This window comes from Littorina saxatilis, linkage group LG9 (genome assembly GCF_037325665.1).
Source record: "Littorina saxatilis isolate snail1 linkage group LG9, US_GU_Lsax_2.0, whole genome shotgun sequence".
Classification (NCBI taxonomy): domain Eukaryota; kingdom Metazoa; phylum Mollusca; class Gastropoda; order Littorinimorpha; family Littorinidae; genus Littorina; species Littorina saxatilis.
Window position 1 is genome coordinate 65,937,484 of NC_090253.1, and position 12,341 is coordinate 65,949,824.

General features: G+C 43.7%; 1 protein-coding gene across 1 annotated transcript; it reads left to right on the forward strand.

The window, feature by feature from the left end:
- Positions 1-1,272: 1,272 nt before the first annotated feature.
- On the forward strand, positions 1,273-11,947 carry LOC138977328 (uncharacterized). The gene is made up of 6 exons (XM_070350227.1): positions 1,273-1,449; positions 2,117-2,319; positions 7,130-7,317; positions 7,914-8,205; positions 8,517-8,878; positions 9,361-11,947. Exons 1-6 carry the CDS (start codon positions 1,273-1,275, stop codon positions 9,969-9,971), a joined length of 1,833 nt encoding a protein of 610 aa, XP_070206328.1. The 3' UTR covers positions 9,972-11,947.
- Positions 11,948-12,341: the final 394 nt, after the last annotated feature.

Genomic DNA, 12,341 nt, shown 5'->3' on the forward strand with positions numbered 1-12,341 from the left:
GGCAATACAAAATTTCATTAAATATTAAAATGCGAAAACTTTCAACTTGTTTCACATTTAAAGGAGCATAGACACTGTTTAACCCAGACAAACAACTTATTTATTTCATAACCGATAATCCGGTCTCAATGCTCTTCTTGTTGGGTCGTTATAGCGGGTTTTTTTTTCAAGACCAAACATCCACGACAGCGCATAGGGACGTTACCTTAACCTTAGCTTTTAGTGCAACGAACACAAGTATGTGTTTTTCGCGCTGTATAGCAAGATGTAAGGGTTGTACATGTAAACAACACCACAAGGGACAAAATACTTGACAAAAATCTGAAATTTTGATGAATTTAATGCGGGAACTTTGCTTTTGTGAATTGATTATGGGGCATGTCTGTGTTGTAGGTTGCACTGCGCAGACACTATGTCGTGAAAAATCAATTTGTTTGCTGAATATAATGGCAGAGGACTGGGTGGTCGTTTTAGTCATGTAACTAATTTTACAATAAACGTTCTCACCACAAAGATCTGCACTCACACGTTTTATGACGGGTAGTACATATTATTCTCAGACAATCCTGCGTTTCTTCTATTGATTCCGTGCTCATCATAATATATATACTGTATCATTCTTAAGAACCCACACGTACACATTCATCTGATCTCCCAGTTGATTCATGTTTCTTTCTGGTCATTTTTCTTCAGGAATCTGTACGCTGAGCTGAACAGCTGACCATGGCAGGTATTGGACAACAAGGGGCAACCGCCAGCAGCTCGAACCTTACGGACATTGTAAAATCATATTACCCCGATATCCTCACCTCATCCTACACTGTGCCTCCAATACATTTTAACGATGTACGTAGCACAAATTGGACTGTTCCCGGTACCGAACTGACTGTTCAGCTGCAAAGTCCTGATGTGTCGTATAGCGGCAAAATTCAGGCCGACTTCGCCCAGCAGCACGTGCTAACCAATCTTGGACAACTTGCAAAGAGCAGACCCGAAGTAATGTTCATAATTTCTGAACTGAAATTTAGGAATTATCTCAACAGAGAGCTCACAGAAGATACGAACACATTACCAAACCCAGACCCAGACCCAGAACCATTATCCAAAGAAGGTCCAAGGGGCCGCGGGGTAGCCGGAGATTTTGACATATTCATCATCCACCGCAAGTATGGTGTTCTGGCGGGAGAAGTGAAGTCTACAGGATGGACGAAGCCAAATCATAGCTGCCAACCTTCTGAAGTCAAAATCCAGGAGCCAGGAGGGTTGGCAGCTATGCCAAAAGTAGATGACGTTATCAACAAGGCCATCAGACAGATGAAGAAGAATGAGAAGAAGGCCAAAGACATGGCGCCTGACCTGACTGTGAGGACAACATTGATACTGCCCTACGTCAGCAGTGACCAGCTGAAAAGAGTTCTGGATTGTGAACGTCATTTCCAGCTACGACGGGTGTGTTCACCAACAAATATTAGATTATACTTAACTTAACACACACAAGTATTCCTCTATAGTTTTACCTCTCACACAAAGTATTTTTATTCCCCAAAAGACCATTCATTTTAGGCACATGCTACTACATAAATCTTTATTAATGTTGGAAAAGCCAATTATCTATCTATCCAAGGTTTATAATTGCTGTCTGGCAGGGATCGTTTTGTTTGTAGCCCGACTGAGTAGGCAAACTTGGACTTCCACAGATACCTTTTATTAAACGGAGAAAGTTTCTCAGGATTCCCAATATAAGGTATACTATTTCCCTGATCGTTCGGGGGAAGTTTCTGTCGAATTAGAAAAATGTGAATACTCTTTGGCATCCACTGTATCTTAATCTACACGCACACGGTACGATTTTTTCGACACACATAATTATATGCTAAATTATTTAAAGTCAGTAACTGAGCTTCGACCTAAGCCTTATAAAGAGTTCCCTTTCTCTGCCTATTTTGCATTTTATTAAGCTTTCAAATAATTCTCAGTTGGTATGATACCTTTAAAAAAAAAGGGGGGTGTAATCTGTATGTAAGACACTGTGCAAAGTGCATGAAACATTCATCTATCAATGTTATTGTTTCTGTCATATTCTGTCATATTTTGTCACAATAGTAGTGTGTTCCAGAATCTATTTGAAGCGCTGAAAGCTACCAGTACAGATGAGGCTGTGAAACTCTGTTTGCTCTCTGACCAACTGTCCCACCCGGATACACCCTGGGATGTCACACCCGACGTGCTGTCCAAGCTGGGAGCCTGGTGGGACCTCAGGATGGCCTGCACAGAGGACCCCTCGCTCACTGACCAGTCTTACCTGGACTTTGTGACCAAGTAAGACACCTTTGGTTATCACGATCACATAATGCTTTTTTTTCTTCCTTTCTTCTTTTTTAATTCTTTCGTCTTCCACAGTGAGCGCGTTCGTTCGCCATTGCTAAAACAGTAACAACTTATAGCTGGATTGAACATTGGATTACTCTTCTTTGAGCCACTTCACGTCAATTCCAACAAATACTCATATTTCGTCAGCTTTCAGAAGAGTGCATGTTTGTTTGCGTTCAATCACAGAAAAAGACAAGTCGCATGAAGCGACATAACAACATTTAGTCAAGCTGTCGGTATCAAAGTAACAGATTAACACCAACAAACAGTCGTCGCCGAGGCTATATTTCATATAGCCTCGACTAACCACACCCAAAGACTGGGACGGGTCACGCTCGTCTCTGCGTAGCGTGCAAACGTAGTACTTAGGCCTACTTAACCTATTTTCTGTAATTCCGAGCGCATTTTTAGAGTAATCATGACATATGTATATATTTATGAATTCAAGAGACATTGAGGAATACGATACCATCATTTTTAAATCTGTCAGTAAACATGTAATTTTAATGACAACTTTAAGGAGCAAACTAATTAAATAGTTTTTAAGCCTCTAAGCTGAAATGCAATATCAAAGTGCGGGCTTTGTCGAAAATTACTTGACCAAAATTTCAACCAATTTGGTTGAAAAATGAGGACGTGACAGTGCTGCCTCAACTTTCACAAAAAGCCAGATATGACGTCATCAAAGAAATTTATCGAAAAATGAAAATATTTCAGGGGGTATCATACCCACGAACTCTCATGTGAAATTTCATGAAGATCGGTCCAGTAGGTTTTTTTCTGAATCGCTCTACACACACACACACACACACACACACACACACACACACACACACACACACACACACACACACACACACACACACACACACACACACCAAGACACTCGTTTCGATTCCCCGTCTATGTTAAAACATTTTAGTCAAAACTTGACTAAATGTAAAAACGATATTCTGACTAGATTCATTCATTCTACAGTCTGAAACCCGTACCGAAAAGGTACGCTGGCGATTGCAGTCTGAAAATAGTATCTACGGTACGAACGATGAAGGAAATTTAGGTGTGAGTTTAGAGGGAGCGGTCAGCGACCATAAACTCTATTTAAACGAGACAGCCTATGCAGGGAAAAAAAAGGGGGGGGTAGAGGTAATGCAGGAGGAAGTGATAGCAGAGTCCCGTGGGAACGAATGCGGGGAATGGAAGAGGGTTGGAGGGCAGGGGGGAGGTGATGAGTGAAGGAGAGCAGTCTGGAATGAAGCAATGGTAACAGATATGGGAGTCCGAGAGAGAGCGAGTACCGAAGTCATTAGTAGCAGCGCGGCTGCCAGCAAGCAAGTTCAGCGATTTTTCAGTTCTGCAAAATATGGAGTTCAATTTTACTTCCTGGGCAAAGAATCTGCCCCAACCTGTGATTGAGGTTCTGGAAAAAGAGGAGTTCACAAGCCTCAGTGCCTTGAGATATGCAGGAGAAAAGGATCTGGAAAGCCTTAAGTTAAAACGAGGCCACATAGTGGAATTAAAAGCGGCAGTGGCAGACCTGCAACAGAAGTACGGGGGAGGGCCGTTGCGTGCTGCCGACCAAGTGGCACCGCTCCAGGGTCTTCTTGGCAACATGGCCATACAGTCTGCTTCACCAGGTGAGACTTATTTACGAATTGTTGACTTCGTACCGGCTTCTATGGCGGTGGAGGAAGAGGTGACACTCGGGGGAGGTGTCACGCTCAAGCTGGCCAACAAACCAAAGTTGGAGACAGTATCCCCCTGCCACTGGATCGTGGCAAATGCTAAAATAATGGCAAAACTCATGAACACCGTGGACTTCGACCACGAAGCCTATCTCTGTTATACAGAGATGGTTGGCGAGCTCGGCGCAAGATTCTCCTGGCAGTCGGTGCTCCTTTACGATGACGAGTACAGGAAGCGCCAGGCTACCAGCGGGTTTGCTTGGGGAACCCCCACCTGTCCACAGTGATTCTCTGTGATCGTGCCCAACAAGTTCCTGGCAACAAAAGCGGCAAGGCCACGACGGGAAGCGGCAGTATTCGACGACCTGTGGGACCCAGTGGGAAGGAGGTGTGCCTGCAGTACACAAACAAAGGCACATGCCTCTACGGGTCCCGCTGCAGGTTCCAACACGTGTGTGACACGTGTGGAAAAGAGCACCCCGGCAAAGACCACCAGGCGACAGCAAACACCAGTGCCTAGGATACAGCGCAGCGAACTGACAACACTACGGTAGGCCCCACCTATTCCAGCCCGTTCCCTCAATTAGATCCTCATAACTGTGCGTTTTTAGGAAGTCATGCATCTATTAGTGCAAAATCTCAAATGTGGCACTCAGTGCTAGAGGGCGATTGTGACAGATAATTTTTGTTAGACGGTATACAGCACGGTTTTTGTGTAACAGAAAAACATAAAACATGTGTGTTAGCGGCAGAACAAAGCAATCATAAATCAGCGTACGATCATCGTGACGTGGTAGAACAAGAACTGTTAGATCAAAATTAATAGCAAAAGGAAATTATATAATGGCAAGTAAGAAGCCAACGGTGGTAAGCGCACTAGCCGCGATCCCCAAAGAAGATGGTAGCGTTAGGCTAATTCATGATGCCAGCTAACCAACAGGTAGGGCAATGAACGATTACTCCATCCCTGAGTCGGTGAAGTTTCAAACAGTCTCTGATGCGTGTGCCTTAGCGAAGACAGATTATTGGTGTGCTAAAGTCGACTTGCAGTCCGCATATCGCTCAGTGTGCATCAGTCCGGATGATTATTGTGTAACGGGACTCAAGTGGTATTTCAAAGGTGAAAACATACCGACTTATTTGTTTGACAGTCGACTTCCATTTGGTAGCAATGTTGGACCGTCACATTTCCATAGACTTTCACAGGCGATTCGCAGGTGCATCGCGAATTTGCGATTCCTAAACGCCCCACTGAACGACTGACGTCACATGTCGCTTCGGTCTTTTCCGGAGGAACACCGCGTGTACATAATACCAGAGACATACATACATTCTATCTATGTCTCTGATAATACACACTTCGATCGCGTAGCACTGCCATTGCACATTTTCGCAACGAAAACCGTGCCACTCTTGGCATTTATTCATCTTGGTGTGTTAAATCTGAAAGCAATATAAGTGAACGAACAATTGAAAACATATCACGTTACTAAACTGTAGCTCAGTGTTTCAGTGTGACGTGGAAGTGTTCAAATATCTGCTGTATCAGGCAAGCCGATTTGGTTTCACCTGAACGACTGCGAGAGGCGAGCGCAAACCGTTGTGTTGTTCAGAAATGGTGTTCCCTTTGATATTTTAGTGGACATTTAACTTCAAATGCAACCTTTCTTAGCCGTAGAGTTGGTAACAGAACCTTCATGCGCGAGAAACGCCACATACGACGGAGTAACCCTGAAATGCCTTCACTTTTGTAGCCCTGCCTGTCAGTTCCTGTCGTAGCCTAGTGGTTTGTGCTTCAGCTTGAAGATCAGTTGACTCCCTTCCTGGTTACAGTTTTTTTTCTTGTTTGCTTTATTTTTGTCATCTATTTTGTGTCCTTAACTCCACCCTTCAATCTTTTCAACCTTGATGCATTCCGTTTATTTTTTTTAATTATTTTTTGTTAAACCATTTCCCCCAAAGCGGTTTAGCACGGTGGTATGTTATGATGAAAACGCGATTACACAAAGCTCACATGTGCACGGTCTGCAAACTAAACGGCGTGGGCTCACCGTATTAGCCAATAACAAGCACACATATTAAACCGCAGTGCAAAGCGTAAACATTAGTACAACTTGAAGAAATCAATGTTACCAGAAACAAAACCGTGCTTCGCACCAAACAGTTCGACAGTGACTGACCTACTGACCGAACCGCACCTCTCGCTTGTGACAGTCGCTCATGATACAACCATTCTTTTGCCGAGTCTGAAATTGATCTTCATAAAACTATGTGTAAGTGTAACAAAAGAAAAAACTAATTTCTTTCATATTGCCTGAATAATAACTTTATTAACTGATAATCAAGGGGGCATCGCCGAATGACTGCAAGTGCAACGCGATCAAAGTGGCACGCGGCACGGTGTTCCTCCGGAAAAGGCCGAAGCGGCTGTGACGTCAGTCGTTCAGTGGGGCGTTTAGGAATCGCAAATTCGCGGCCAGGAGAGGCATGCCTGGTGTGTTAGCATATATATAGATGATTTTCTTTTAGTAGCAGCAACAAAAGAGGAGTGCAACGACATGTTATTTTCTTTGATTAGATTATTGAGGGAACTAGCCTTCAACATTAGCTGGAAGAAGGTGGTGGGGCCCACCCAACGTATCACATTTCTTGGAGTCGACATCGACACACGGAACAACACTCTGTCACTTGGAAGTGACAAACTGCAGCAACTGCGGCGGCGACTACTGCAATTTCGAGGAAAGAAGCGCGCGACAAAAACCCGCCAAAGACCCGCTGTTTTAAAGTTTAGTGCGTCCCGGTGACCCCCTCCATACATTTCTAGTACGTGTTTTGGGCTTCTAGTGCGTATGGGACGCAGGGACGCGCACTTTTGTGAGCCCTGTAATGTACCTTTGTTAGCCGAAGAAAAGTAGATCGTCAAATACACACGTGTGTCTGCCCGAAACACTGCTCTTTATATGCAATTTATCGCTGAAAAAAATATTCTTAACTTGCTCTGCTACGTGTATATACACATGTACCTTTTGCTTAATCTGTTTATCATTAGGATGTTTGTTTTTGTCTGACTCAAGACTCGTTGGCCCAGCAACAACTATTACCGTTCAGTCCGACAGTCGGCCGCGCAATGAAGTGAGGACTGCAGGGGAGGCAGCAGCAGAACTGGCCAGGAGGCTAGTTACATTTGTTTTGACCCTTGAACAGGTTGGCCTGATGGACAGAAATCCTCGGCTAATTTGCTTGACAGGACCTCCAGGAACAGGTGAATATTGACCAATTTCAATTACGTCCTTTCTTTCATTTCTCTTATAATCATATACTTGTGGTTTTCAATATCCAATTGTTAACTTCACATAACTTTGTTACACTGGAAGCTTGCTCCCACAGAAAGTTGACAGCCTCCTATTAAGTCAGAAATAATCAACTACTGCGTGTAATTTTATACTAGGTTACCACTCCAGTGTTTGCTATGTGGATTTACGCTGCGAGTCATTGTTAAAACATCAGATGATACATCATGGCGTAATTACAAGTGCCCCCCCCCCCCCCCCAGTCCACCAGAGAGAGAGAGTGCTGAAAGCTTGCATCTCTCTGAAGTATGAGTCCATGTTAATCATTCTCTATACTTTCCCAAAAGAATATGTTTCGACTAAAAACTGCAGACTACCATGCTTTTTTGTGAGCCATCCTGCTAACTACGACGCGTACATGTGTTTTGCCAATTTTCCTGAAAGATAACATACTATGCATACGTGAAAAACTTGCGTGTGTGTGTGTGTGTATGTGTGTGCGTGTGTGTGTGTGTGTGTGTGTGTGTGTGTGTGTGTGTGTGTGTGTGTGTGTGTGTGTGTGAAACAGGCAAAACAGTGGTTATGGAACTACAAGGCCTGAGATGGCTCCTTGAGGGCCGCAATGTGCACCTTGTCTCCACATCCCGCACCTCCCGAGCCATCAATATTCACATCGAGCACCAGCTGAACATGATGGTGAGTGACCACGGATCTCAAACAAGGACGCCAGGCTCTGTACATCGCCATGAATATGACTTCTACCAGGAAACAGATTACCCGACAGCTGTTGGAGAGCTGTTAGCCTGTGTAAAGAATGGAACGTTACACATCCTGATGGACGAGGCCAACTTTACTGAAAGGTTCGTACTTTTCTGTTCTTTTGAATGTGGTGTCCGTTATAGTAAATGTGTGTGTGTGTGTGTGTGTGTGTGTGTGTGTGTGTGTGTGTGTGTGTGTGTTTGTGTGTGTGTGTGTGTGTTTCAATCAATTATTTATATAAATTGTGTATCTTTTAAACTAAGACACGTCAATTGGGCAAATAACTTATTTTCAGTTCTTAGGTGTAGACTCGAGCCTTAACGACTTGGCCTGAGTTTACTATCTCACATCTTGAATTTGTTAAATCATAAACACATTTCTGGCGACCAAGTTTGACCTTTTTGTGTCACAGTGCAAATGATGGAAAACGTAACCGGAGTCTGGTGACAGAGCTAATAGCGAAAATCCCTGGCCTTCACCTATGGGCCGCGCGTATCGGTAATCATGACGTTCCACGAGAGCTTAAGGAAGAGAACCTGAGATTGCCTCTCCGAAGCGCACCATCTGTCCTGAGAGAGGTTGAGAAAGCATTTTGTGTTTACGATGATATCACCAAATACAGCAACAACGGCGTTCCCTCTCCAGCAGACGGCCTGGACGTGATACGGCTGAGTCACCATGGTGACGGTCACAATGGTTTGTGGCCAGATGAATGTGAACAGTGTGGGCGCAACGTGGCGGTTAAGCTACACAGTCTTGGCGTGGGAGGTACAGGTCAGTTGTGAGAATGATGACAATGATGATGCCGATGACGATGCCGATGATGATGATGATGATGATGATGATGATGATGATGATGATGATGATGACAACTACGACGACGACGACGACGATGATGAAGATGATGATGATGATGATGATGATGATGATGATGATGATGATGATGATGATGATGCATATGTGCACGTCCATAATACTGATTTAAAAAATGCATACACATTTTGTATCTGTTACCCAGTATCAAGGACGTGCACATATACGTTGGATTGAGTTTATATACACGTAATTGTACGTGTGTGCGTTCGCGTGCGCGTGTGTGTGTGTGTGTGTGTGTGTGTGTGTGTTTGTGTTTGTGTGTGTGTGTGTGTGTTTGTGTGTGTGTGTGTGTACGTGTATGTGTGTGTGTGCAAATATATATGTGTGTGTGTGTGTGTGAGTGTGTGTGTGTGTGTGTGTGTGTGTGTGTGTGTGTGCAGGGCGCATGGTCGACACATGCCCCGACCCGCTTCGTTATGGTGACGTGTTTGTGCTGACAAGGAGCTTAGACCTACAGGATGACGTCACAGACAAGAAAGGAAAGGCGATTCCAGCTAGCGGCTTTGTGCGAGGTCTTCGCGATGCAGGTGTGGATCTACAAGTGTGTGTGTTGGGCAGACCCGACTTCAAACACGATAGAGCGAGGTGGGAGAGAGACATGGCTGACGTGGCTGTAGGCAAAATGAATAAGGTGACGGTGGCCTACTCGACGGATATGCAGGGCTTGGAGCGACCCGTGGTGGTGTGGCTGCATGGCAGAAGGAAGGGGTCAGACAAAACAGAGAACGAGAAAAAGATCGTTGCACAGGACCGTCTGGTGGCTGCATCTAGAGCAATGGCACAGCTGATCGTGGTGGGCGCGCCTGATGAGCCTAACGTCAACATTTCTGAAGTCCCCTCAACTAACATTACCCCTACTGACGTTACTGCTACTATACCAACCACAACTGACGTCACCACTGAAGCCTCCCCTACTGACGTCACCACATTTGAAGCCACCCCATCTGATTTCATCACATCTGATGCAAGCCCTACTGACGTTCCATGTTGATCTGTTTTCTCGCGCCTGTTTTGCAGCCGGTGTTGCTTCAAACACGACCACGTCAATACTTCGTAAGCCACCCCTACTGACGTCACGACCTCTGAAGCTACCCAATCTGATGTCACCACATATAATGCAAGCCCTACTGATGTCACATGTCGCTGTGTTTTCTCGTGCCTGTTTAGCATCCTATGTCGCTTGCAACACTGAAGTTATCTTTGTGGCCTTCTACTTTAGATAGGCTTTGTCTCCTGGAGACCTATACTCGCCTTTTAGCCTTCCCTACTGACTTCACTTCCTAGGAAGCCACCCCTGCTAACGTCACATCCACCGAAGCCATGGTTTCTGCCCTCTCCAGCAGTCACTCGACCCAGCTGCCACCACCACAAGGACACAACCAGCACAGTCCCTTACACCACAGTGACGCACAGCACAACTGCGATATCATTAACACATTTCCAGATTTCAACATGAACATTGGTCCCAGAAAGCTTGCTCTCAGTTGCTGGATGTTTTGTGAAACTCTTTCAGCAATGCGTGCAACAGTACGCTAACTCGACAGGTTCAAACCGTCTACTATTTGTTCAGTACCCACGAAATGCAGACATGCTATGTGCCCTCTATGGTTAATGTCACACAGCCTGGACATTTATTGTTTTGAGATATTTGGACGCATCTTCTTACACAATCTACTGTATCAGACACATAATTACCAAGATCTACGCCAGCTTCCATACGAGCGGAACAAAGGTATGCACGGATGATACTCTACTCTCTCACTTTCGTAACACTTTAACTTAGAACTTGCAGTGCGCTAGTTTATACGTACCTCTCCCGTTTGTTGATTTTTCTTCAGCTTTCAATATACTCCAGGCTTATTCTCGTGCCAACAAATCATCTGGCCTTGGACGTTATATTTTGTGTATATCGTGTGTTTTTTTTATTGTGAACTGCCCTTAGTGTGTGCATTACTTTAAATCAGTGTTACATGTACGTCATCTCAACAACGGGGCCCCCTCAAGGTACTGTCATCTCTTCCGTTTATTCAACTTTTACACCGGCGGCAATGTCTGTAAGGAAACCAACGGCAGCCTATTCATCAAAATGTCTTATGACGCCGTAGCTGTAGTGACACGTTTCTCTGACTGACACAGAATATTATGAATCTGTCGAGTGTTGAGACACTTTTCATGCTTTTAGCGTTATGAAAGAAGTTTGTGATACCATTACTGTAATTTTTCGGTAATAGCATTTCAATATTATAATATTGTGTTGCATTTTAGTAGATATGTGCGTATGATATTGTGTTGCATTTTAGTAGATATGTGCGTGCGCGGACAAGTGCGTCTGTGTTGCTTTCGTACGAGTGTGCATGGAAGGAGAGAGAAACTGAGACTGAAACTGAAACTGAACTTTATTACCAAAGGCAAAGGATAGAGGTTTTAGGCAAAAAGATAGAGAGACAAAACGAGACCGACAAGACACAATCTTTATTATCGAGGGTAAAAGATAAGCAAATGTACGTGCTCTTTCACACCGAGAGAGAGAGAGAGAGAGAGAGAGAGAGAGAGAGAGAGAGAGAGAGAGAGAGAGAGAGAGAGAGAGATGGTGTGTCTCTGTCAATATCGTGCATACCGTGACAGATGCAGATTATTCTGTCTACGGCAGTAATTATGTGTGGTACTCTTTTTGATGTCTTTTGTATATATTATTGCTTGTTGATTGTGCAGCCTATTTGTGCAGCATGCCTCGATGCAACTTTCTCTGTTAATATCAATAATCGTTTAACTGCAAAGTGTTCACATACTGCTTGGAGTATATGGGTCTATATCTTTCTAGTTGTTAATAATCAAAATTGCCATTAAGAGTTTCAAATCAAGAAAATAAGATTTTAAATGTTAGTTGTGACAAAAAGAAGAATACGATGAAGACATTGTGATCGAATTGAGCCCTTTTTGTGAAATATCAAGAAATCCAAAACAGATAAACTGTCAACTTTCCAAGAATGGAACGTTTAATTCATGACAAACCAAAACGTTTCATTCATGTCAAACCAAAACGTTTCATTCATGTCAAACCAAAACGTTTCATTCATGTCAAACCAAAACGTTTCATTCATGACAAACCAAAACGTTTCATTCATGACAAACCAAAACGTTTCATTCATGTCAAACCAAAACGTTTCATTCATGTCAAACCAAAACGTTTCATTCATGACAAACCAAAACGTTTCATTCATGACAAACCAAAACGTTTCATTCATGACAAACCAAAACGTTTCATTCATAACAAACCAAAACGTTTCATTCATAACAAACCAAAACGTTTCATTCATGACAAACCAAAACGTTTCATTCATAACAAACCAAAACGTTTCAT

Bases quoted from the DNA above. Each gene is read 5' to 3' on its own strand.
- LOC138977328 (XM_070350227.1), top strand. From the start codon at position 1,273: ATGCCAAAAGTAGATGACGTTATCAACAAGGCCATCAGACAGATGAAG. The intron at 2,320-7,129 runs GTAAGACACCTT...GTCTGACTCAAG, and splicing joins TACCTGGACTTTGTGACCAA to ACTCGTTGGCCCAGCAACAA. The intron at 7,318-7,913 runs GTGAATATTGAC...TGTGTGAAACAG, and splicing joins GACAGGACCTCCAGGAACAG to GCAAAACAGTGGTTATGGAA.